This window comes from Trichomycterus rosablanca, chromosome 2 (assembly GCF_030014385.1).
Source record: "Trichomycterus rosablanca isolate fTriRos1 chromosome 2, fTriRos1.hap1, whole genome shotgun sequence".
Classification (NCBI taxonomy): domain Eukaryota; kingdom Metazoa; phylum Chordata; class Actinopteri; order Siluriformes; family Trichomycteridae; genus Trichomycterus; species Trichomycterus rosablanca.
In genome coordinates this window covers 58,502,545-58,530,505 of record NC_085989.1, presented here as the reverse complement: position 1 = coordinate 58,530,505, position 27,961 = coordinate 58,502,545, and the positions used below count along the sequence as shown (strand labels likewise).

At 40.2% G+C, this 27,961-nt stretch overlaps 1 protein-coding gene and 1 pseudogene across 1 annotated transcript; one reads left to right on the top strand and one right to left on the bottom strand.

The window, feature by feature from the left end:
- LOC134302895 (uncharacterized) overlaps positions 1-27,961 on the bottom strand; it is a 657,104-nt pseudogene that overhangs the window by 185,824 nt on the left and 443,319 nt on the right.
- Positions 544-18,669, top strand: LOC134335903 (zinc finger protein OZF-like). The gene is made up of 5 exons (XM_063018541.1): positions 544-600; positions 2,775-3,016; positions 3,597-3,764; positions 10,390-11,133; positions 17,458-18,669. The coding sequence occupies exons 3-5, from the start codon at positions 3,599-3,601 to the stop codon at positions 17,946-17,948; spliced, it is 1,401 nt and encodes a 466-aa protein (XP_062874611.1). The 5' UTR covers positions 544-600; positions 2,775-3,016; positions 3,597-3,598; the 3' UTR covers positions 17,949-18,669.

Below are 27,961 nucleotides of genomic sequence, written 5' to 3'. Positions count from 1 at the left end.
TTCATGAAAATAATAATGTAAACTAAAGGACGTACGCATCCTACGCAAATGAACCGGAGCATACGTAGTGAGGTTCTTATTCCGTGTTTTGGTGAATGAGAACTCTTTTCTTTTGACTTTGCTTATAAATGTAAACAGAATAGCATCGATTTTTTATTTTAAATGAACAAGGACACATGTATTTAGTCACTATTAAAAGTTTACAAATGTATTCACCCAGCAAACATAACTATGAGTTAGTCGCTTTGTGGTGATACACCATGATGGTAACGTTGTGAGATAGTAAAGCACCAGAAACAAGAAATTACACCACTTTAAACATCTGAATTTATCTACAACCCTACTGAGAGCAGCTACTTACTAAAAAATTATGTATTACAGTAATACACGTAAAGGTCATGACAATTCATTCAGATTTTGCAGATTTGATGATGCATCTACCTAAAAAGTATTGGTATCGGATCGATACCATATTTTGCGGTCCAATAGAGGCGCTAATAACCCTGAAAGATTTAAATCAACCGACTCAGTTCAGACCAGAAGAAGCAGCAGCAGCTCCACTTACAGCGGTTACCGTGTTTGTACCGAAGTGAATCATCTGTAAGTAAAATCTTCATTGATTCCGCTTTATTTATAAACTACATTTTACACAGTAACACCAGTTCATAATAAAACATCACTGAGGATTTGAGGAGCTTTAACTTGTTTCTTATTGAAACACAAACGAGTGTGTTATCTTTCACGAACCGATTCATTTGAACCGAATCAGCACCATGAATCATTTAATCAAGTTTGACAGAAACGCATCAAGTTCTTTTAGGTTTGTTTACAGCTTCTTTTATAGTAACGCGTCTAGTTTATTAAATCGTTATTAAAAGCTTTATTGTGAACTAGTTGATCTGTTGTATTAAACTAGAGCAGGGTGGGAACATAAGAAACTGGGACTGTTGTGGAGGGCCGGACCAATAAGGTGAACTTAATTCTGCTCAATATTAATTTTATCTCTTTATTTACATTTACATTTACATTTTCAGCATTTAGCGTCGACGTCTTTATCCAAAGCGACTTACATTACAGTTACAGTATACAGTCTGAGCAATTGAGGGTTAAGGACCTTGCTCAAGGGCCCAACAGCAGCAACCTGGCAGTGGCGGGGCTTGAACCAGCGACCTTGTATTTACTAGTCCAGTACCTTAAGCACTAGGCTACAACTGCCCACTCTTTATGAGAAGCAGTAAATTGTGCAGTTCTAATAAGCTGTTAATGTTTAGATGTTACAATCAGAAAATTAAAAGTAGGCAGAGAAAAAACATCAACATCATTTTACTATTTAAACAAACAAATGCAAAAACAACAAAAAAACAAATGTGCATGTTTTTAAACTATTTTGTTTTGAGTCTAATTACCACATTTGTTTTTCAGTCCTTTGTTATTGTTGGATATTCTTTTTAAAATCACAAAGCTGGTCCTGACTGCTTCAGTTCTGGATGTGTTAAACTTTATAAAAAGTCCTTGTTGCTTTTGCAGTTTAGTTAGTGAAGCTTCAGGTGTGACGCTCTGCATCGTTCATGTTGTTGTATTTCTCTGTTTAGTACCGCGATTTAGAGCCTGAATTGTGATCCTTAACCAGCGTTACATCTGACTTCAGTAAAAAAAATCAGAAGTTCATGTCTTGTTAAAAACTCCACCGTCAGTCACACTCAGTTCTGTTCGCATTACGGTGAAGCTGATACACTCGCGCACACGTAAATCGAAACTTACGGAAATTTAAAGACAAAATCAATCCTGTTATATTGCATGTTTGATGTACATTTATTTACATCTAATTTTTAATTGCCTCGAACCTCATGCGGGCCGGTTAGGGATGTCTCGCGGGCCGTACAATGCCCAGGTCTGCTCTAGAGCATCGAATCCTTTAGCAAGTACACAAGCCTCTCAGTATTGCTGTGTAACATAAGCAGCATGATTCAGTGATTGTATATCCAGCACTTTCTCACTTTCTGAACATTTCTTATCAGCACTGTTGTTCCAGTTCAGCTGAGATTTCTATGTTTATAAGCCAACAGCTCGTTTCATCTTCATCACCGGTTCAATCAGGGACTCATCCAGCAGCCCTGTGTTTGGTAGGTTCTCCTTGGCATGACCGTAAAAAGAGCTCAGCACCATGTTCTTCCCCCTGTATCAGTGTAGGGAGGATGAACTACAGGTTCAGTGTTTTGCACTGATCAGAACTGTGGTCAGTCGGGGTCACGGCACCGAGGTGTAGAATGAATCGCTCTGTTCTCAGTGAGATGAGGAATCATGAGAGCAGCACATTGTCGTCTGAAATAATCACATGAACAGGGATTCTAGAACATCTTCATGAACAAGATGATCATTATTATGATTAAAATCCCTTTTATTAAAGTGAAACTGTGTATAAAATAATATCAGGAACACTTGGACTCGGAGTGGAGAGTCTCTTAGGTCTGGAATGGAACGTTTCAGTCGTGCTTGCTTCTGATCCTGGACACTTTTGAGTTGGGAGGACGGTGAGGTTTTTATGAGATGCTTAAGGATGAGAGTATGACAGATCAGTTGTGGATAGAATTGTGGTTCATCTGAACATTGTTATGTAAGAGAAATGGGGGTGATCACGTCCTCCCCACGCTGACTGTATGAAATTGAGACCTAAAAACACTGTGTTTGTATTTGATCTGGATCTGTGTCCCGGGTTTGATGCTTTTTTATAAAGTACATATATCTGTCTGTCTGTCTGTCTGTCTGTGTATCAGATCGTTAATAATGAAGACAGTGGAAGAGGAGCACGTCACCCTTGTGGAGCTACAGAATGAAGGATTCCAGAAGGAACTAATACAAAAGGAAGAAGCTGATGATGATGATTTCTTCTGTCATCATATTGATGGAATTTCAGGTGACGTGTCTTTAATCCCTGTGGAACTCGTCCTCTCTGAGGTGCACCCACAGCGTGGAGGTTTCCAGATAAAGCCTGTGAAGAAGGAGGAAGATTAACTCAGTAAGACGTTTGTTTATCTTTATTACAATAAAATGTGGCCGTTTGAATAAACGTCTGGATTTCAACAGCATGAACAATCTGTAGCTCTCCAGCTGATCACACAATCAAGTTCAAAGGTTATCGGTCACATTCAGGTCAGACGTGTAAGTAAAGATGAAATTCTAGTCGAAGTCCTGAAGAGCTTGCAGGAAGAAGCTCCTCCTCATCCTCTCAGTGAAACCGCTCCCCTGACTGTAACAGACAGAAGAGTCCATTGTTGGGGTGGCTGGGCTCCTTCACTATCTTCCTGGTCTTGGAGCAGCTTTTGGTGTAGATGGACAATCGCCCCTCTCAGTGTCCAGGTGTGATAATGTGGTGTGGAGTAGATGGGTGAGGGCATCGTCTGTAGCGCGTAGGGCAGGTGGAGGATGCTGAGGCTGAACCTGTGGTGGTGAGTAAGGGCAAAGGGCAGATGGTTGTCCATTGTTACTTTGTTAGTCACTTAAATAATCAGACCTGCAGATATACAGGAATGTGTCAGGATTTACTGTCAATGTTACAGTTTCTACCATCAAGTTGTTTTTATTTGTTTCTGCTTCAGAAATGAACATCGATTCCTCATGTCCACGTTCCTCTACAACCCAAAATCACCTCCACAATCACATCAAGAGCTGCAACCATGATAAATATGAGACTCTGGTGAAGATTAAGACTGAACATGAGGATCTGACGCCCACCAGAAGCTCCAGTAATCAGCAAGCGTCCTCTGGTACTGTCAGCATTTTTTTCTTAAATGAACCCACTGGCTCTTTTTTTATCTGCTCACTTAAACACTCACACACCCTCACTCGTGCTCTCAACTGTTAGTTTGTTAGTTGTTTACTTTTACATTTTTATTTACATTTTCAGCGTTTAGCGGATGCTTTTTATCCAAAGTGACATACAGCACTGTGACAGTATACAAGCGAAGCAATTAAGGGTTAAGGGCCTTGCTCAAGGGCCCAACAGTGGCAACCTAACACTGGTGAGGCTTGGACTGGCAACCTTCTGATTGCTCAAGGGCCCAGCTCTATCCAACAAGCATCAAGATCTTAAGGCTAGATTATTCATCAGGGTTTAATCAGCATTAACACAGCTAAATATTTCATTATTTAAGAAATACAGGGTTGGTGAATAGGATTCAGTAGAAAATGGTTAAATACAGTAAACTATAATAAAGAGCACTGCAACCTTGATCAGGGTTATGCTGAATGAATGAATGAATGAATGTGATGTTTATATCAGTACTTAGACTGCAGTCCAGTAGAGGCACCAATTAACCTGAAAACACTGTATAGGGTTTTTGGCAAATGACTCAGTAAAATATCAAGTTGTTGATATACAAGTGTAGAGGTTACAACTATCTTATGTACAAAACATGGAATTATGGGACATAATTGATACAGGGTGTCTTGCTTAAACAAGACAATTATCAAATATTATCTAAATTTAACTGAAGTAATCCTAAAACAGTTTTCCGGAATTAATTATGAAACCAGTAGGTTATATACGTATAATAAGGTCCACTTTTTAAATCAATCTTATCTGTGTCCACAGCAGTAGGATGGCCACGCTGGCCAGTCACCCCCCTTCCTGACACAGACATATCTCACTGACATGAGTCCTCTCTGCACTTTCTCAGCTTGCCGGCTTTTACTGCTGATTCAAAGAGCAGTTTCAACTTCTCCTCCTTAACAACATGTCTCGGGTGGGCTAGCAGTTAGTTGACTAACGTGGTGATAGACTGGGCTGTGTGTACATATGTAGTAGCCGCGATGTGGGTGCAAACTCTGCTGTTGATTGTGCTGTTTTTTCTGGAATTACTCCTGAGCTGTGTAACATTTCTCTGTGAGATGCATTAGTATTCACGCTCGGAACTACTGTGATTAACATCGTCGGCGCCTTTATCTCCACAAGTTTATAAACTCTGCGTTGCTGCGGGGATCGCCCGCTGCCCACGCTATATTCACCGGGGCTCACGCCGCAAATTACAAGATCTAGAATGCGTGAGTGCCAGTGGTCGGATTACATCTTGCTTGTCTGTGAGGCGTTATTGCCCCTCCAGAGCCACCAGATCTGTGAATTTTGATAACCTTCATCATCTTCAGTATACACCTAAAGAAACTCCCCATCCAACGTCTCACTAACTCAGACTGGCGCTTGTAAATGCCAGATCTGTGTAGTTAATAAAACATTTGTTCTCAATTACTTTTTTGTTTCTCACAAACTGGACTTTCTGTTTGTCACTGAAACCTGGCTCACCAGTGGTGACGTGGAGGAGGTTTGGCAACGATATTTAATAGAAAATTTCAATTCTGATCACTGCCAGTTGACAGTTATTCATCTTTCGAAGTGCAATTGTGTAAATTAGAGCTTTCAAGTTCATTGCTTTGTGTCCTTGTTTACAGACCACCGAAAACTAATACGTTTTTTATTGAGGAATTTTCAGATTTTTTAACTCTTATTTTAGCAAGATCAGACAAAGTTCTCATTCTAGGTGATTTTAATATCCATGTTTGTTGTCCTTCAAAGCCTTTAGTTGGAGATTTTCTGCATCTCGTTGACTCCTTTAATCTTTCTCAGTCACTGGTCCAACACATGAGGGTGGACATACATTAGACCTTGTCTTATCCTACGGTTTTAATGTTGATCAGGTGGAAATATCTGATTTCATCTTGTCTGACCATCAGCCTATTCATTTTAATATTTCCATCTGGCATCTTCCTTCTAAAAGTAAGTCAGCTTACTGCACTCGTGTTATTAAACCTTCTACTGCCAGTAAGTTTTCAGAAGCTTTTGCTGCAGCACCCTTTGCTTACCTTAGTGAAAACTTGCTAAAGGCTTTGAATACTAATCAGTTGGTTGATCTGTTTAATTCCTCCTGCAGTGACATTCTAGATGTAGTTGCTCCATTCAGAACTAAGAGACCCAAAGTAAAATCTCACCCATGGTTAAGCGGTGAAACAAGGACACAAAGGCAGGAATGCAGGAAGGCAGAAAGAAAATGGAAAAAGGACAAGTTACAGATCTCATATTTCATTTTAAAGGACTGCTTGATCAAATATCAACACATGGTAAAAACTGCTAGACAAAAATATCTATTTACTATTATTTCTAAACATTCACATACCCCCAAGGTGCTGTTTAATACAATAAACAATCTTCGATAAAGAATTCGATTCTGCGCTTAAGTTTGATAAACAGATAAATTCTGTTGTTAGTGCTAGTTTCTATCAGCTCAGAAAAATTGCTAAGTTAAAATCCATTTTAACTGTTAAGGATCTGAAAACAGTTTTTCATGCTTTTATTACATCACACCTAGACTATTGCAACTCTCTTTACTTGGGTATAAGCCAATCAGCTCTGTCACTTGCAGCTGGTTCAAAATGCAGCGGCTAGGCTTTTAACTGGTACCAAAAAAAGGGAGTCCATCTCGCCTGTGCTGGCCTCCCTACATTGGCTGCCCGTTAAATACAGGATTAAGTTCAAGGTCTTATTGAAGTCCTAAACGGCAATTTAGAAGCGCCCTGCGCACCTTTATCACAGACACAATGAGTGAAGCGTCCTGTGTGCTCTCTGCGGCTGGAACCTCTTGCAGTGGTTCGATGGTGAGGGCCTCAAAGCGCGCGTAGAACTCATTCAGCTCTTCTGTTAGTGATGGATTGCTGGTAGTAATGTCCATGTTCCTCTGCTGGTAATCTGTGATGTGTTGCAAACCTTGCCACATGCGCCGGGAGTCCGTATTGATGTAATATCCCTCCAGCTTCAGTGTGTACTGTCTCTTGGCCCCTTTGATGGCTCTACGCAGGTCATATCTGGCCCTTTTGTAGTCCTCTGCGTTGCCTGAGACAAATGCAGCTGAGCGAGCACGTAGCATGGAACGAACCTCACAGTTTATCCAGGGTTTTTGGTTGGGGTAGTTCCTGCAGTGTTTAGTGGGAACAAATAGCCTCAGTGCAGTAGCTAATGTAACCAGTTACTCCAGAAGCATACTCCTCTAAATCAACAGTACAGTCCTCTCTCAGAGCAGCAGTTCTAAACACGTCCCAGTCTGTGCTGTTAAAACAGTCCTGAAGTTCCAGATCAGTTTCTTCATTCCACACTTTAACAGTTTTACTCACTGGTGGTGCTCGCTTGAGGAGTTGTCTGTATGCAGGGTAGAGGAACACGGAAATGTGGTCGGACTGTCCGAAGTGTGGTCGTTGTACTGCCCTGTAAGCTCCCTTTACATTGCTGTAGACTTGGTCAAGCACGTTCCTCTCCCTCGTCGGAAAGCTTACATGTTGGTGATATTTGGGCAGAACACGTTTTAGGTTGCAATGGTTAAAATCGCCGGCTGCAATGAACACGGCGTTCGAGTGTACAGTCTCTTGTTTACTGATTGCATCGTGCAGTAGTCCCAGTGCTGTAGCGGCGTTAGCTCGCGGTGGAATGTAAACAGCGAGTATAAACACTGCGTTAAACTCCCTCGGCAGTTAAAAGGGTCTACACTTGAGCATTAGTAGTTCTAAATCAGCTGAACAGTGTTTTTCCACAATCTGTACATCCGAGCACCAACTGTTGTTCACGTACACACACACACCGCTGCCTTTGTTCTTACCCGACGCGGAGTTGCGGTCCCAGCGGTAAACAGAGTGCGTCTGCAGATGAATCGCTGAGTCCGGTGTTTTATTCGAAAGCCAGGTTTCTGTCAGAATAACAGCACAGCAGTCTCTGATCTCACGTTGTGTTGTTATCCTGGTTCTCAGCTCATCCAGCTTGTTTTCGAGGGAGCGTACGTTAGCCAGCAACAGGCTAGGTAGCGGTGGTCGCGTAGCCCTAGCCTTTAGCCTAGCATGAAGCCCACCTCTCTTGCCACGCTTCCGTTTTGGCCGCTCTGTTCGCCGCCTACGTCGCTCGTCCAACGCCGGTGCTGCTGGGCCATGCTGCTCGAATTCCGCGGAGTGTGGATGTACAGTCCCTGACAGAAGTCTTGTCGCTTATCCAAGTTGTAAGAACAACAAATAATAACTTCACTTGTAGTTGATCAATTGAAATCAGAACTGGCTTATATGAAAGGCAAAGCCCTCTAGATTATGCTTATTATACCAAAAGAAAGTTTTGTATCATTCATGGAGTTTTATCATTTAATTAGGACAGAAAGGTCAGATTTTGCTTGGACATAAGTCTTGTCGTATACAAAAATAATGTTGAAATTATACATATACTTTATTTTGAATACACAAACATGCTACAATAACATTAGAACATAAAGTCATGGTGCCTTGGAAAAAATAATTAATATCGTGTATGACTTCCATGGGCTTGGAGGACTGCATACGTCTTGGCAATGACTCAAATAACTTATTGATGAAGTCATCTGGAATGGCAAAGAAAGCAGTCTTGCATGACTCCCAGAGTTCATCAAGATTTTTTGGTTTCATCTTCCAAGCCTCCTCCTTCATCTTACCCCAGACATGCTCAATAATGTTCATGTCTGGTGACTGGGCTGGCCAATCCTGGAGCACCTTGATCTTCTTTGCTTTCAGGAACTTTGATGTGGATGCTGAAGTATGAGAAGGAGCGCCATCCTGCTGCAGAATTTGCCCTCTCTTGTGGTTTGGAATGTAATGGGCAGCAAGAATGTCTTGATACTTCAGGCTGTTGATGTTGCCATCCACTCTACAGAGCTCTCGGACACCCCCATACTGGATGTAACCCCAAACCATGATTTTTCCTCCACCAAACTTGACTGTTTTCTGGGTGAATCTTGGGTCCATGCGGGTTTCAACAGGTCTTCTGCAGTATTTGCGGCGATTGGGATGCAGTTCAATGGATGATTCATCAGAAAAATCAACCTTCTGCCACTTTTCCACTGTCCATCCTTTCTGCAAGCTGTGGGCCTTGGCAAATGCGACACGATTTTTTTGTTGTCTTCTGTTTAATGCTGGTTTCTGAGCACTAATTCGGCCATGAAGACCACTGCGTGAAAGAATTCGACAAACTGTTCTTGTAGATACAGCGTTTTCTGGTGACCAGTTCTCATGTAGCTCCGCTGCAGTTGAAAAAGGGCTGGCCCTAGACTGTCGAAGCAACAAACGGTCCTCTCGAACAGTTGTCTTAAGGGGTCTGCCTGACCTGGGCTTGTCATGAACGTCCCCAGTTTCTTGAAATCTTTTTCATATTCTCTCCACTTGACGTTTGGATACATTAAAGATGTCTGCCACCTCAGCAGCAGACTTGGACTTCAAGATCTTGATGATCAGCACTTTGGTTTGTGGTTGAATCTTTGGCATGTTGTCAGAGGTCAGGTTGCACTTCACATGAAAGTCTGGTGTGCTGGGGTTCTTTTTATGCACACCTGGGAATGTGTTAATTACATTATTTGTCCCAGGTGAAGCTCTAATCTGTGATTGGTTGAATCATTTAAAGACACGACAAGACTTTTGTCCTTGCAAAAACAGATGTTATGGGCTTTTACCAAGCTGTGGACATCAGGACACTTTTTGACAGTTTCATTTTGCACCCAGTTATTAATGTGAAAGCCCTTGACATTAAAGTGAACCATTTATTGTAACAATTGATTGATTACAAATAAAGTTATATACCATTTTAAGTTACTATGTCCTTACGCGACAAGACTTCTGTCAGGGACTGTAAAAGAAAGTCGAAGTCCGAAATGCTTAATGAAAGTTCATGGTGAACTTTACCGATATCCAGTAGTGCTTCTCTGCTGTACTTAATTTGTGCGTTACTAAACTTTGTGTTTAATACAAACAAAAGAGCTAAAATAAACAAAAAATAGCGTTTGAGTGAGGGGGACGGTACAAAGACGTCTGCCACGGTGGGCGCCATCTTTACGTATTCTTCACATATTGATGGAATTTCAGGTGAAGGAACCATAATAACTGTGGAACACGTCCTCTCTGAGGAACACCTCACCCCAGAGGACCAACAGGATGGAGGTTTCCAGATGAAGCCTGTGAAGAAGGAAGAAGCTGAAGATAAAGATGAACTCAGTAAGATATTTGTATTGAATAGAATCAGAGGCACCTGGGATGAAGCATCATACAGTGAAAGCTTGTATTGAGCTCATGCAGATCAGTGTGAGAAGGAAATGATGAATGCAGGATGAATCACTTTACAGGACTTTAGCATCGGATCTCAGTTTAACATTTACTAACAATCTTTATTATTTATAATGTTATAAATGTATTTTATTCTTTATAATGTTATAAATGTAGTTTATTATTTATAATGTTATAAATGTATTTTATTATTTATAATGTTATAAATGTAGTTTATTATTTATAATGTTATAAATGTATTTTATTATTTATAATGTTATAAATGTATTTTATTATTTTCTGCTTCAGATCTGAACGACGATTTCACCTGCTCCTCGTGTCCACGTTCCTCTACAACCCAAAATCACCTCCACAATCACATCAAGAGCTGCAACCATGATAAATATGATGCGCTGGTGAAGATTAAGACTGAACATGAGGATCTGACGCCCACCAGAAGCTCCAGTAATCAGCAAACGTCCTCTGGTACTTTCAGCATTAACACCTCTTTCAGTCACACACAGAAAGAAGGAAACGTCTGCTCACAGTGTGGGAAGAGCTTCAGTACCAAGAGTTTTCTCAAAATACACCAGCGCATTCACACTGGAGAAAAACCGTATCAGTGCTTACAGTGTGGAAAGAGCTTTAGGTTCCAGAGTGTTCTCAGAGAACACCAGCACATTCACACAGGAGAGAAACTGTATCAGTGCTTACAGTGTGGAAAGAGTTTTAAGCAACAGGGTACTCTCAAGATACACCAGCGCATTCACACTGGAGAGAAACTGTATCAGTGCTTACAGTGTGGAAAAAGTTTTAATCAACAGAGTACTCTCAAAACTCACCAGCGCATTCACAATGGAGAGAAACCATACTTCTGCTTACAGTGTGGAAAGAGTTTTAATTCACAAAGTAATCTTAAAATACACCAGCGCATTCACACTGGAGAGAAACTGAATCAGTGCTCACAGTGTGGAAAGAGTTTTAATGGACAGAGTGATCTGAAAAAACACCAGCACATTCACACTGGAGAGAAACCATATCAGTGCTCACACTGTGAGAAGAGTTTTAATAGACAGGGATATCTCAACAAACACCAGCGCATTCACATTTTACAGAAATGATGCTGTCAGTGTTGGAACTGCTTTGCTAATTTATCAGCACTTAGACACAAGTGTGACACATCAGATTGTACCAAACAAGCTAAAAAATAAAAATATAGAATATAAATCGTCCCTTAGTAAGTGAGTAGATGAACAGATGTGGAGCACAAAGTTCAGCACGCACTGAGTAATTCAGTGAAGAGGTCAGATTTTCTACACACAGCCAAATAAGAACTTTACCTTGACCGGTGGTGAAGTTCAGAAGCAGACAATTCAAGTTGAGTCCAAACTTGCAAAAACCCGAAATGTGAACTGAACAACTGAGACGACTTGTTTGGCATCAGCTTTGTGAATTCTAAAACTCCAACTTCCAAAACTTTCAAACTATTTCTATTTCTGAAAAACTCTCCTTTAAAATTTCCTACTTTGAATGACTGTGTTGCCTCTTTTCAGCTCGTATAGAGAGGTGTGGCGTGCAGGAGATGAACTTTCCTTAAGATCCCATGATGAAATAAGTGCTGCCCACCATGCAGGTTAACCACTTGTGGTCAGTAGGTGCTAAAAGCTTAGTTTTGACAAAAAACATTTTAAGTTGGCTCACAAAAGAAACTTATCTGATTGTAAAAGTGAACTTTTAATATCACTAACATAATAACAGAACAAAATCTAAATACTGATTATATAAATTAAACAGCTCTAATACACAGAAATCACCCTGTTGTGTTTTCTACACTTAACACACTAACAAATGAACAACTATGCCATACTTACCGTATGGCATAGTTGTTCATTTGTTAGTGTGTTAAGTTCAACAACTTTCACGAATACATTTTTTAAAAATTATTTCTCTTAACAGACTCACTCGACACATTTTTATAAACTGTAACAATCCGCGATAGTATTGTTATGGTCATTTATGTGTAATTTATGTATTTGCTTGTTATTGCTTGTTTGTAAATAAAATATTTACATAATGAACCTTAATCCTCTGTTTCATTAATGATTCCTGAAAGCTTTTGTCCTGTTTTCAGATAAATAAAAACTGTGTGACGTTTTAAACCAGCCAAGTGGTTAGATCACGCTGGCACGATAGACGACTCCAGAGGGGTAATAGGGCTCAATGCGATGGTGTTCAGTTGTATTGGGAACATTAACACTTACCTCAGGTATATTGGTACATTGTTAAAAAACTACTCCATATTGCTAATATAACAGTAATTAGTATTAGCATTGATCGCTAACTGAAATTCTGTGCTCAGCTATATTGGGAATATCAACATTTACCTCAGGTATGTTGGTACATTGTTAAAAACTACTCCATATTGCTAACAACAGTAATTAGTATTAGCATTGATCGCTAACTGAAATTCTGTGCTCAGCTATATTGGGAATATCAATATTTTCCTCAGTTCTGTTGGTTTATTGGGAAAAAAAAAAAGTGTCTGTGGAGATAGTCATTTGTGTACAGTGAGAAGAGCAGTGGGGAGAGTACACAACCCTGTGGAGCACCCGTACTGATTATATGGGTCCCTGAGGTGAACTTTCCCAGTCTCACTTGCTGTTTCCCCCCGACACAGACACATCTCACTGGTTTACAATGTTATGACCGGTGGCCATTTGCTCAGACTGTAGCAACCGCTCAGATATGTGAAGAACAAGTTTTATAAGTAACATCTGAGTCAACATGTAAAAAACATTTTTCATAAGTGGGTCAGGATGACCGTGACCTCTCAAATGAGCAGAAAAACTCGTTTCCTAAGCGGGTTGGAGGATGAGGTGAGAGTCACTACAGTCATATTCCAATACACAGGGCAACATCAGCGCCGGATTCAAACATTACACAGGATAGGGAAACACCCCACTGGACTCTGTAACACTGTAATACACAGGAAACAGTCAAACTCAGATTAACAGATTACAAAAGGTATAAGAAAGAAAGAACAGAGTTAGAGAAGCATGTTGGAAAACAAAACATGATATTAGAGCAAGGGTGCACAACTTCTTTTTACCGAGGGCTGATTTCACATGAACACCTAAACCAGAGGGCCACAAATTTCATTTTTACAGACCTGTCCACATGAATTTGTAATACAGTTAGGGCTTGGTGATATTGAAAAAAAAAAAAAAAAAATCTCAATTATTTTCAAATGTATTATCGATTTTGTATAATGCAATTGAAAAATTTTAATTTAAAAGACTGCAGAAGTGCAAAAAAACCAGCACCATCTATAGTTATCCTTTCAAGGAACTCAAACTTTATAACAATAACAATATAACAATAATTAACAATAATTTAAAGAGTCTGTATCAGTATCTACACTAAGGGACATCAAGTAAGCAATCAGCTTAGCTTTGATTTTGTCCTCTTGTGACTGGGGGGTGGATGTACGGGGCATATTCTGCGTCTAACAATATGGACTACAATTGCGATTGTCACATTTCTAACATCGAGTGAAAACGTTCATTCGAATTAACCGAATTAATCGTGAAAATCGCCCAGCCCTAAATACAGTTACATAAAATCAGGTAATCAGAAATGTCTTGGTCAGTGGGAGATACTGCAGCGTCTTTCTAAAACCAACTGATTAATGTGGTCGCAAGCACACCAGACATGAAAAAACGCCATGGCCCGTTTAATAAAAAAAAATACTTGTATGTCCATTCAGGGTTAAATTTCATATGCTCGAGATCCACTTTTCTTTTTTCACTCGTACTTGGTTTAGACAAACATGGTACCGCTGAAGTAACTTGTATTTACATAATTTACTTTTCAGTCGCAAGTTCATGGAATTACCCGGTGAATTTAAAGTGACAGCATCATTTATTTAAAAATGCATCAGCACTTCATTTGGCGGGCCGGATCGAGAGTTTTGCCGGGCCGTATGTTGTGCACTCCTGTATTAGAGAAACTGCTTGGAAGAACGTCTAGGACTGACTGTAGTCCTCTGTAAAGCTACCTGAGAGATACAGGGCTAATGGAGGTTTATTACTGCTAAGCTGCTGTTCAACTCCAGTCCAGTTGGTGGCGCTGGTGCGTCTTAAGTTCTGCCAACCGCCATTAAACATCATCAGAAGAACAAGAAGCTGCTGTGTTTGTACTGTAGAGCCTCATCTGTAAGTAAAATATGTATTTAATTATAACCCTTATATTTAATTATAACTACATTCTAATTAATAATGAAACTAGAGCTCATAAAAAAATCACTGTGAGGATTTGAGGAGCTATAACTTCATTTTCATTTAAACAAACTATTAGCTGCTCCGCTAACTGTTAGCACCACACATGATTCAGTACTGATGAACCGATTCATTTGAACCGATCCAGCAAAATGAATCAGTTGAGCGGAACTGATCGAGTTTCTTCATTATTAAATCTAACATTTTTATATAAACATCATATTTTTAAACTTTGTTTACATTTGAACTTTGTTTATAGTTGTACTTTGTTTAAAGAAAGAAATAAAGTGTTGATGCACAAATGATGGGGAGCCTCATACTTTAATGACTTATTCCAGAAAGATAGTTAACGTGTGGGGAGTTTCGCTCTTCCATTCATCATGGAATCCCCAAAAGGGACAAAACACGGCGGTAGAGAGAACAGAGTAGCGACACTCCCATAGAGAACTGTTGTAAAGGGGGCGGATACATTTTTCTGCGCAACTTCTGGGTTGTGGGACTAGTGAAAAGTTCCAAACATTCACTTTCAACCCATAGAGCCACAATCATTTTCACTACTTAGCAAGCGTTTTCAGGGGTATGCTGCTTTGTTTAAAAAAAAAAAAAAGAATTTGATGTCATTAAAATACTTAATCCTGTTATTGTTTAGCATTTGCTCAGCACTAAATGTTACATGTTTATTTTAATTAATAGGTATAACTGAATTTAGCTTAGTCAGTTAAGCTAAATTAATGTCTTTTTACCTAAAATGAGTTGATTAATCAAGAGTCTTGTTACAGAAATGATAATAAAACATCAGAGCCATAATAAATCATGCTACTTTTACTTTCATACTTAAGTACATTTGAAGGTAAATTTAGTTTAGTACTTTAGTGGAGGTAAAGAGTATTTTTACCTTTACTACTACTTTTACTGGAGTAATATGTTACCTTGGATATCTCTACTTTAACTCAACTGCATGGTTTGTGTACCTTGTCCACCACTTACATTAGACAAAATGAACGTGTGCATATTCATAATGAATTCATTAATGTATTACATGTAGGAATCAATTATTAATCACTCATGAAATAAGACATGAATGAAGCTATTTCATGTACCTGCACTATAATGTTAAAGGTACGGTAGTGTGTTAATGAATCTGTTCTTTCAGTGCAGGTAAACCTTATGAATCCAGCCACATGGCTTAGTGTTTAGCCAAAATGATTATTATTATTATGTATCCTCAGGAAAGTGAAGGGAGATTAGTTTATGCAAAAAAACAAAACAAAAACACTCTTTAATCTCTGTACTGTATATTGTCTCTACTACTTAATGATATCGCATTAAGTAATGTATGCTAATATAATGTACTGTGTGTTATAAGTCATTATAAACATCAGTCTTCCACTTCATATACCAGATTGACATTAAAGCAGATGCAGTAAATGTAAAGGCAGGTGAAAATACCCAGAAATTGTATAAATGTTTATTATTTAGTGTTTAGTATTTTATTCACTGCTGCCGGTCCCATATGAGAACATGACAGCGCCGGGTTTTGTTTGGAACTATTGGAGGGTTACATGAACCACGTGACCGTGTGGCGGCGAGATCAAGGAGTGTTGCAACTCTCTCTATCTACGGCTCTGGTTTAGACGTGCAGTAAAACTTTTAGTGTAGATAGCGCTACTGCAATGAATTACCCATCAACCATGGTCAGCACACTACACCACAGAATAGTCTGTTACAAAAGTATTTGTGTAGCACTTTTTTCTACAGTGAAGCATCTTTACAGATTCCAGGACAAACAAAACCCTAAAACTCCCTAATTATTACAAGGAAGAAACCTTTACAGGTACCAAACTCAACTGGGACTCTTAATGCTGCCTGGCGCCACAGTAACTTCAGTACATAACAATAACAACAGCCAGTTAAAACAGTCTAAAAGAATTTCCTTAAATTTTTCTTAATGATAAATAAAGTACATTCATTTATCTATCTATCTGTCTGTCTGTCTGTCAGTCTATTAGATCTTTAATAATGCAGTCAGCAGAAGAGAGACACGTCACCCCTGTGGATCTACAACATGAAGGATTCCAGAAGAAACTAATAAAAAAGGAGGAGGAGGATGATGATGATGATTTCTTCTGTAAGTAAATGTGGAGCATGATGCCACTTTTCTACCAGACAGTGTAGTAAAGTACAGTGTGGTACAGTACAGTGTGGTACAGTACAGTGTGGTACAATACAGTGTGGTACAGTACATTATGGTACAGTGTGGTACAGTACAGTGTGGTTAGTATTGGAGTCACTAATCAGTAGAAATAATAAAAGAATGTGGATAGTGGGATTAGAACCTTTACTGTACCATAGTGTGCTGTGCTGCCAAAACCACAACCTTCAATTTCCTCCAGCTGTTGAGTTTCTTCTTCACATATTGATGGAATTTCAGATGAAGGAGACTTAATCCCTGTGGAACTCGTCACCTCTGAAGAACACCTCACCCCAGAGGATCAACAGGATGGAGGTTTCCAGATGAAGCCTGTGAAGAAGGAAGAAGATGAAGATGAACTCAGTAAGATATTTGTATTGAATAGAATCAGAGGCACCTGGGATGAAGCATCATACAGTGAAAGCTTGTATTGTGCTCATGCAGATCAGTGTGAGCAGGAAATGATGAATGCAGGATGAATCACGTTACAGGACTTTAGCATCGGATCTCAGTTTAACATTTACTAACAATCTTTATTATTTATAATGTTATAAATGTATTTTATTATTTATAATGTTATAAATGTATTTTATTATTTATAATGTCATACTGTAAATGTATTTTATTCTTTATAATGTTATAAATGTATTTTATTATTTTCTGCTTCAGAACTGAACAAGGATTTCTCCTGCTCCTCGTGTCCACGTTCCTCTACAACCCAAAATCACCTCCACAATCACATCAAGAGCTGCAACCATGATAAATATGATGATGCGCTGGTGAAGATTAAGACTGAACATGAGGATCTGACGCCCACCAGAAGCTCCAGTAATCAGCAAATGTCCTCTGGAACTGTCAGCATTAACACCTCTCTCAGTCGCACACAGGAAGAAGGAAACGTTTGCTCAGATTGTGGGAAGAGCTTCAGGTACCTGAGTAATCTCAAAATACACCAGCGCATTCACACCGCAGAGAAACCGTATCAGTGCTCTCAGTGTGGAAAGAGTTTTAATACACAGAGTACTCTCAAAAGACACCAGCGCATTCACACTGGAGAGAAACCGTATCAGTGCTCTCAGTGTGGGAAGAGTTTTAATACACAGAGTAATCTCAAAATACACCAGCGCATTCACACCGCAGAGAAACCGTATCAGTGCTCACAGTGTGGAAATAGTTTTAATACACAGAGTGCTCTCAAAAGACACCAGCGCATTCACACTGGAGAGAAACCATATCAGTGTTCTCAGTGTGGAAAGAGTTTTAATCAACAGACTCATCTGACAATACACCAGCGTGTTCACACTGGAGTGAAACCGTATCAGTGCTCACAGTGTGGGAAGAGTTTTAATCAACAAAGTTATCTTAAAAAACACCAGCACATTCACATTTTACAGAAATGATGCTCACAGTGTGGGAACTGCTTCGCTCAGTTAACCAGGAAATCCAGATTTATAACAGATCAGTTTGTTAGGTTGATTATTTCTCTCAGGGAATTAAACTTACAGCGCTAAATTCTGAATCATTAAAATACCACAACACATAAAATGACAATTATACAAGTAAATAGTAATAATAAAAGGACACTTCACACTTCAAACCCGGACAAAAGCCACAAAGACGTGGCGTACCGGTGCACCAGTTCGTTCTAACCTGTAATAAATAGCATTTTCGAAATGTCCACAATGTAGGCGCCACAATGATAACAGGCGCGATCGACTCACATGCACTGTGCAATCGACTGGTAGATCACCTGCTGCACACATTACAAAGGCGTGGCTGTGGAACAAGAGGGTACGGGTACTGGACTGGCCCGCCTGCAGTCCTGACCTGTCCCCAATCAAGAACGTGTGGAGGATTTTGAAACGATGACGACCCCCCCGTACTGCTGCACATCTTAAGACGTGTTTACAGGAAGAACGAGACAAAATAAAAGCTGAAACACTAAATAACTTGGTCTCCTCTGTGCCAAAACCTCTTTTAAGTTGTGAAAAGGAACGGCAACATTACATAGTGGTAAATGCTTTACTGTACCAACTTTTTTTGAAATGTGTTGCAGGACTGAAATGCAGGAATGGATGTTTATTAATAATGAAATGAAGTTGAGCAGATAAAAGATGAAATATCTCAGGTTCATCCTGTCTGACATCAAATAAAAGTCAAAGTCAATGTAAGAAACTCTGTGTTTTTATTATAGTTTATATTATGATTTGGGGTTGTATATCTTCTTGGGTATTAGAAAGGAGCTATATGAATGCAACTTATTTTATGTATACCCACAGTTATTAACTTGTTAAGTGAAGTACAACAAAGTGCAGTTGAACCCTGACGTTTATTTGGTAGGGTAATGAGTTACTCTGCTCTGGTGATTTGTTTAAACACTTTGCATTGTGGCTTTTTTTGCAGGGCAGAACATCTTAAAATGATGGTTTAAATACCACTGCTGAAACCTGAAGTGCTTCTAAGTGTAAATAATAATAATGTAAATAATTCGTACATCACAGCAGATCCAATCAGTTCGGGTTTAATGTTTACAAACTGCACCAAACGTTACATAAATCCCCACAGTTAAACTCCAATAATACTGCTCAATAATAAGATGGTGTATTGATGACTGACGCCTAATCCTCCTTATTCAACATGTCTGTGTGATTTATTTACATGTGCAGCATTTAGCAGAGACCTTTTTATCCAAAGTGACTTACAGTTATGACTGAATACAGGTTAGGGTTGAGGGCCTGTAGAGTGGCAGCTTGGTCATGGTGGGGCCTGAGCTGGCAACCTTCTGATTACTAGTTCAGTAGGTACCACTACCCTATTCAAAGTGACTTATGATTATGACTGAACAATTGGGGGCTCAACAGTGGCAACTTGGTGGTGGTGGGGCTTAAAGCAGCAACCTTCTGATTACTAGTCCAGTACCAGCCATGTCAGCAGGCTGGATTTTATCTAAGATGAGTTTGGAGATGAAGAAATGAAGAGCATAACCCGCGGTCATAGTAAAGTTCGGTGTCTGTGTAGCTTACAGAGTATCTTTCCTTTATACACAACTTGATTCTAAAAGAAATAATAAAACCTACACTGATTGGATCCACTGTTTGAGAACCATGTGGAAGCACTTCAGGTACCAGTTGTGGTATTTAAACTATCATTTTAAGATGTTCTGCCCTGCAAAAAGAGCCACAATGCAAAGTGTTTAAACAAATCACCAGAGCAGAGTACTCACTGTCCTACCAAATAAAATTCACTTTGTTTTACCTCAGTAAACAAGTCAACATGAACCACAGACCCTCATCATCAGTAGTTATTAAAAATGACTGTTGAACAACGATTAACGTGACCAAAATGGAACGTGACGTATGGAACTAAAACAACGAGCTAAGAAGTTCAGTGGTAGAGAGAACTTATATGACCAGTAATAATTTGGAGAAACGTGTGTTCCTGTGTTGTTCTATTAGTACATGAAGCCACGTGAAACTGTTTTCATGATAATCGATGTAAAGTCGCTCCCACCTACGTGACATCTCTTGAACCAAACCTGCCCTGCGTACTAAAATCCAGACCTCAGTTCTGAAAGGTTTAAATTACTGTTAGAATTTCAGACAGCTTGTTCTGTATGTTCTGATTGGTTTATCTGAGTGTTTACATTTGCTTACTTTGTTGTTTGCTGTGTGAAAGTAAAATGATTAAATAACAGCGTATTTATATGCATGTTTTATGTCATCAGAGACTGTTGGCTCTTGGGTACTTTCACATGATCAAATCTGGCCCTCCTTGAAAAAAGTTTGGACACCACTGGTGTAATGTGATGTTAAATCTGATTTGGTGATATTATAATAATAGATTTAAATGTGGGGATGAAAAGGTGATGTTGGATATGATTTGGAGGTGTGATGAGATGTTCTTGGATTTGAAGGTGTGGTGATATGAGGTTGATATGAGGTTGGACTCCTAGGAGTAAAGAGCCTAAAAATCTACCACGACAGCCACGACCAGCTGATTTGAATTGCTAAGGAGGACAATGGAAATGGAAATATAAATCAGTGCTGTCCCGTCAGCATCAAGTAATGGAATGATGTACTGAGAAAGGGTGACGTTGCGTAAAAGTAATACATTATATTATAATTTATACACGTTAACACTTTATCTTTTTCTATTACCTACTGATATGTTATGCATCTAAAACCAGGGTGGGAGGGTTTTCCTCATTTGAGTGAGGGGCAGTGAGCACATCAGGGTCTGGCAGGGAAGTTGAGATGGAGGAGATAAGGAGTGAAGATTTTGGCGAGTAGGAAGAGTGTATGTGGGGTTGGAAACAGGAGGCGTTGGAAGATAAAGGGAGAAGGACACAAAGTATATGTAAATTGGGGTGACACTGAGGTCAAGAGCAGAGGATGGACGGCTGAAGACCAGATCCAGAAGATTACCTGCTTTGTGTGTGTTGAAGGGCTGTTGTTGAAGAGGATGTCAAAGATAACAGTAAAGGAAAAAGGCGAGAAGAGTGGAGCTGGTAAACAGGGAGGTTAAAGTCTCCAAGAAGAGTTAGAGGAGTCCCATCTGCAGGGTAGAAACTAATAATATCATCCAGTTCCTCTATAAAGTCTCATAATGAGTCAGGTGGCCTATAGACAACAATAATATGAAGGGTTATTGGGAAGGTAAAAGTAACAGCATGTAATTTAAAGGATGAAATGTTAAGATGAGAACAGGGGTACCCCCCCCCCCCCCCCTTCCACCAGATCCTCTTGGTGTATGAGAGAAGGTGTAGGCGAGGATAAGGCTGCTGGTGTAGCTGAGTATTGGATGATCCAGACCTCTTGTGATCCACGTCTCATTTAGTGGGACTGAAGTACGGGAGTGGGATGATGCAAAGGCTGAGATGAAGTCAGGTCATTAAACATCTGATTGACAGCTCCAGAGCCCACCTACCACCACCACCAGAGACTGAGGTAACAGTTGGGGGTAGAATGAGGTTACTGGCATAACTGTCACTGTGGCGTGACTTGAGATGTCTGTGGGATACAGGATGGACAGGTGTAGTAGGTAAGAAGCACAAAATAACAAGTAAGAAACAACCACTGATTTAGTGTTTACCCAGGAGTTGTTTAAACTGGTGGTCGACTGTTGGTTTTGCAGAAGACAGGGACACTAAAGAACCCTTAGACCTGGTTTAAGTCACACAAATTTTAATTTAAATTCAATTAAGCCACACCCAATTTGACACCTTGGGTGTAGAAACTAGTTCTAACATACACGTCTGAAACATTAACACTTTATTATTTATATACAGTGGGGAAAATAAATTTGATACACTGCCGATTTTGCAAGTTTTCCCACCTACAAAGAATGGAGAGGCCTGTAATTTTTATCGTAGGGACACTTCAACTGTGAGAGACAGAATCTAAAAAAAATCCAGAAAATCACATTGTATGATTTTTAAATAATTAATTTGCATTTTATTGCATGAAATAAGTATTTAATACAATAAAGAAACAGAACTTATTATTTGGTACAGAAACCCTAGTTTGCAATTACAGAGGTCAGACGTTTCCTGTAGTTCTTGACCAAGTTTGCACACACTGCAGCAGGGATTTTGGCCCACTCCTTCAAACAGATCTTCTCCAGATCTTTCAGGTTTCGGGCCTGTCGCTGGGCAACATTGAGTTTCAGCTTCCTCCAAAGATTTTCTATTGGGTTCAGGTCTGGAGACCTGGAGAAATGCTTTTTACGGAGCCACTCCTTAGTTGCACTGGCTGTGTGTTTCTAGCTCTATTTTGGTCTCTTCTGACCACATGACCTTCTCCTCTGGATCCTCTGGATCATCCAGATGGTCATTGGTGATCTTCAAACGGGCCTGGACATGTGCTGGCGTGAGCAGGGGGACCTTGTGTGCCCTGCAGGATTTTAATCCATGGCGGCGTAGTGTGTTACTAATGGTAATCTTTGAGACTGTGGTCCCAGCTCTCTTCAGGTCATTGACCAGGTCCTCCCGTGTGGTTCTGGGCTGATTCCTGACCTTTCTCAGGATCATCCTTACCCCACCAGGTGAGATCTTGCATGGAGCAGCAGATTTTTTTTTTTAGATTCTGTCTCTCACAGTTGAAGTGTCCCTACGATAAAAATTACAGGCCTCTCCATTCTTTGTAGGTGGGAAAACTTGTATCAAAGCAGTGTATCAAATATCTTTTATTCCCCACTATATTTCTAATATTTTATACACATGCACACTTTATCTATCTCTACCAGTCACTACCTACTAATATTTTGTATGAGGTAGGATTATTCATGTTGCTTTTTAATTTTATTTTATTTCAGGTGGAACATTCAGTAAAACTTTTCCACTTCTCCAGTAACGTATCAGTGATAAAGCAGGTTCTGATCCTCCTCCTGTTTCTTACAGGTAGGTGTGTTAGTTTAAACTCTGAGAAGAATAATATCACCTGGTTCCACTTAGACTGGTATTAAATATCTGCAGATTAATACTAACATTTATCACTACATGATCAAAAGTATGATGATGAGGTGTGGACCTATTAGTGGTGATAGTGTAAAGTAGATGGATGAGTGAAGGAATGTGTGGTAGATGATGTCTTTAATGGATGAAGAAATGAATTGTAGTTAATTGTATACGTAGACAGATGAATGACTGACTTGGTCAGTAAATAAATTGTACACTATTCAGACAATTGGGACGCCTGACCCTAAGCTTGTCTGATATCCCATTCTAAAACCATGTGCATGTGTATTGAATTGCTCCCTCTTTTGTTCGTAGTTTTAATATATTCTGGGAAGCCTTTCCACAAGTTTTTGGAGTGTGTCTGTGGGAATCTGTACCAATACCGCCAATAGAGTCAGTGAGGTGTCAGTGAATTCATCCCAAAATGTTTGAGGGGATTCCCCAAACTGTTGCCACAATATTAAAAGCATATAATTTACCTCATCATTCATAAACAACTTTATTAACATTATTAATTGTAATTAAATGTAATTAAATTAAAATACAAGCATACATTATTTATATATATATACAGTGTATCACAAAAGTGAGTACACCCCTCACATTTCTGCAAATATTTCATTATATCTTTTCATGGGACAACACTATAGAAATAAAACTTGGATATAACTTAGAGTAGTCAGCGTACAACTTGTATAGCAGTGTAGATTTACTGTCTTCTGAAAATAACTCAACACACAGCCATTAATGTCTAAATAGCTGGCAACATAAGTGAGTACACCCCACAGTGAACATGTCCAAATTGTGCCCAAAGTGTCAATATTTTGTGTGACCACCATTATTATCCAGCACTGCCTTAACCCTCCTGGGCATGGAATTCACCAGAGCTGCACAGGTTGCTACTGGAATCCTCTTCCACTCCTTCATGATGACATCACGGAGCTGGTGGATGTTAGACACCTTGAACTCCTCCACCTTCCACTTGAGGATGCGCCACAGGTGCTCAATTGGGTTTAGTCCATCACCTTTACCTTCAGCTTCCTCAGCAAGGCAGTTGTCATCTTGGAGGTTGTGTTTGGGGTCGTTATCCTGTTGGAAAACTGCTTTTGTACAGTGTACAGTTTTCGAAGGAAGGGGATCATGCTCTGTTTCAGAATGTCACAGTACATGTTGGAATTCATGTTTCCCTCAATGAACCGCAGCTCCCCAGTGCCAGCAACACTCATGCAGCCCAAGACCATGATGCTACCACCACCATGCTTGACTGTAGGCAAGATACAGTTGTTTTGGTACTTCTCACCAGGGCGCCGCCACACATGCTGGACACCATCTGAGCCAAACAAGTTTATCTTGGTCTCGTCAGACCACAGGGCATTCCAGTAATCCATGTTCTTGGACTGCTTGTCTTCAGCAAACTGTTTGCGGGCTTTCTTGTGCGTCAGCTTCCTTCTGGGATGACGACCATGCAGACCGAGTTGATGCAGTGTGCGGCGTATGGTCTGAGCACTGACAGGCTGACCTCCCACGTCTTCAACCTCTGCAGCAATGCTGGCAGCACTCATGTGTCTATTTTTTAAAGCCAACCTCTGGATATGACGCCGAACACGTGGACTCAACTTCTTTGGTCGACCCTGGCGAAGCCTGTGAAACCTGTCCTGGAAAACCGCTGTATGACCTTGGCCACCATGCTGTAGCTCAGTTTCAAGGTGTTAGCAATCTTCTTATAGCCCAGGCCATCTTTGTGGAGAGCAACAATTCTATTTCTCACATCCTCAGAGAGTTCTTTGCCATGAGGTGCCATGTTGAATATCCAGTGGCCAGTATGAGAGAATTGTACCCAAAACACCAAATTTAACAGCCCTGCTCCCCATTTACACCTGGGACCTTGACACATGACACCAGGGAGGGACAACGACACATTTGGGCACAATTTGGACATGTTCACTGTGGGGTGTACTCACTTATGTTGCCAGCTATTTAGACATTAATGGCTGTGTGTTGAGTTATTTTCAGAAGACAGTAAATCTACACTGCTATACAAGCTGTACACTGACTACTCTAAGTTATATCCAAGTTTTATGTCTATAGTGTTGTCCCATGAAAAGATATAATGAAATATTTGCAGAAATGTGAGGGGTGTACTCACTTTTGTGATACACTGTATATATATATATATATATATATATATATATATATATATATATATATATATATATATATATATATATATATATATATATACAGTATGTGTCATGTGTCAAGGTCCCAGGTGTAAATGGGGAGCAGGGCTGTTAAATTTGGTGTTTTGGGTACAATTCTCTCATACTGGCCACTGGATATTCAACATGGCACCTCATGGCAAAGAACTCTCTGAGGATGTGAGAAATAGAATTGTTGCTCTCCACAAAGATGGCCTGGGCTATAAGAAGATTGCTAACACCCTGAAACTGAGCTACAGCATGGTGGCCAAGGTCATACAGCGGTTTTCCAGGACAGGTTCCACTCGGAACAGGCTTCGCCAGGGTCGACCAAAGAAGTTGAGTCCACGTGTTCGGCGTCATATCCAGAGGTTGGCTTTAAAAAATAGACACATGAGTGCTGCCAGCATTGCTGCAGAGGTTGAAGACGTGGGAGGTCAGCCTGTCAGTGCTCAGACCATACGCCACACACTGCATCAACTCGGTCTGCATGGTCGTCATCCCAGAAGGAAGCTGACGCACAAGAAAGCCCGCAAACAGTTTGCTGAAGACAAGCAGTCCAAGAACATGGATTACTGGAATGCCCTGTGGTCTGACGAGACCAAGATAAACTTGTTTGGCTCAGATGGTGTCCAGCATGTGTGGCGGCGCCCTGGTGAGAAGTACCAAGACAACTGTATCTTGCCTACAGTCAAGCATGGTGGTGGTAGCATCATGGTCTTGGGCTGCATGAGTGTTGCTGGCACTGGGGAGCTGCAGTTCATTGAGGGAAACATGAATTCCAACATGTACTGTGACATTCTGAAACAGAGCATGATCCCCTCCCTTCGAAAACTGGGCCTCATGGCAGTTTTCCAACAGGATAACGACCCCAAACACAACCTCCAAGATGACAACTGCCTTGCTGAGGAAGCTGAAGGTAAAGGTGATGGACTAAACCCAATTGAGCACCTGTGGCGCATCCTCAAGTGGAAGGTGGAGGAGTTCAAGGTGTCTAACATCCACCAGCTCCGTGATGTCATCATGGAGGAGTGGAAGAGGATTCCAGTAGCAACCTGTGCAGCTCTGGTGAATTCCATGCCCAGCAGGGTTAAGGCAGTGCTGGATAATAATGGTGGTCACACAAAATATTGACACTTTGGGCACAATTTGGACATGTTCACTGTGGGGTGTACTCACTTATGTTGCCAGCCATTTAGACATTAATGGCTGTGTGTTGAGTTATTTTCAGAAGACAGTAAATCTACACTGCTATACAAGTTGTACACTGACTACTCTAAGTTATATCCAAGTTTTATTTCTATAGTGTTGTCCCATGAAAAGATATAATAAAATATTTGCAGAAATGTGAGGGGTGTACTCACTTTTGTGATACACTGTATATATATATATATATATACTGTGTATATATATATATATATATATATATATATATATATATATATATATATATATATATATATATATACTGGTGCTGGTCATAAAATTAGAATATCATGAAAAAGTTGATTTATTTCAGTAATTCCATTCAAAAAGTTAAACTTGTATATTATATTCATTCATTACACACAGACTGATATATTTCAAATGTTTATTTCTTTTAATGTTGATGATTATAATTGACAACTAATTAAAAACCCCAAATTCAGTATCTCAGAAAATTAGAATATTACTTAAGACCAATACAAAAAAAGTATTTTTAGAAATGTTGGCCAACTGAAAAGTATGAACATGAAAAGTATGAGCATGTACAGCACTCAATACTTAGTTGGGGCTCCTTTTGCCTGGATTACTGCAGCAATGCGGCGTGGCATGGAGTCCATCAGTCTGTGGCACTGCTCAGGTGTTATGAGAGCCCAGGTTGCTCTGATAGTGGCCTTCAGCTCTTCTGAATTGTTGGGTCTGGCGTATCGCATCTTCCTCTTCACAATACCCCATAGATTTTCTATGGGGTTAAGGTCAGGCGAGTTTGCTGGCCAATTAATAACAGGGATACCATGGTCCTTAAACCAGGTACTGGTAGCTTTGGCACTGTGTGCAGGTGCCAAGTCCTGTTGGAAAATAAAATCTGCATCTTCATAAAGTTGGTCAGCAGCAGGAAGCATGAAGTGCTCTAAAACTTCCTGGTAGACGGCTGCATTGACCTTGGACCTCAGAAAACACAGTGGACAAACACCAGCAGATGACATGGCACTCCAAACCATCACTGACTGTGGAAACTTTACACTGAACCTCAAGCAACGTGGATTCTGTGCCTCTCCTCTCTTCCTCCAGACTCTGGGACCTTGATTTCCAAAGGTAATGCAAAATTTACTTTCATCAGAGAACATAACTTTGGACCACTCAGCAGTCCTTTTTGTCTTTAGCCCAGGCGAGACGCTTCTGACGCTGTCTCTTGTTCAAGAGTGGCTTGACACAAGGAATGCGACAGCTGAAACCCATGTCCTGCATACGTCTGTGCGTGGTGGTTCTTGAAGCACTGACTCCAGCTGCAGTCCACTCTTTGTGAATCTCCCCCACATTTTTGAATGGGTTTTGTTTCACAATCCTCTCCAGGGTGCAGTTATCCCTATTGCTTGTACACTTTTTTCTACAACATCTTTTCCTTCCCTTCGCCTCTCTGTTAATGTGCTTGGACACAGAGCTCTGTGAACAGCCAACCTCTTTAGCAATGACCTTTTGTGTCTTGCCCTCCTTGTGCAAGGTGTCAATGGTCGTCTTTTGGACAACTGTCAAGTCAGCAGTCTTCCCCATGATTGTG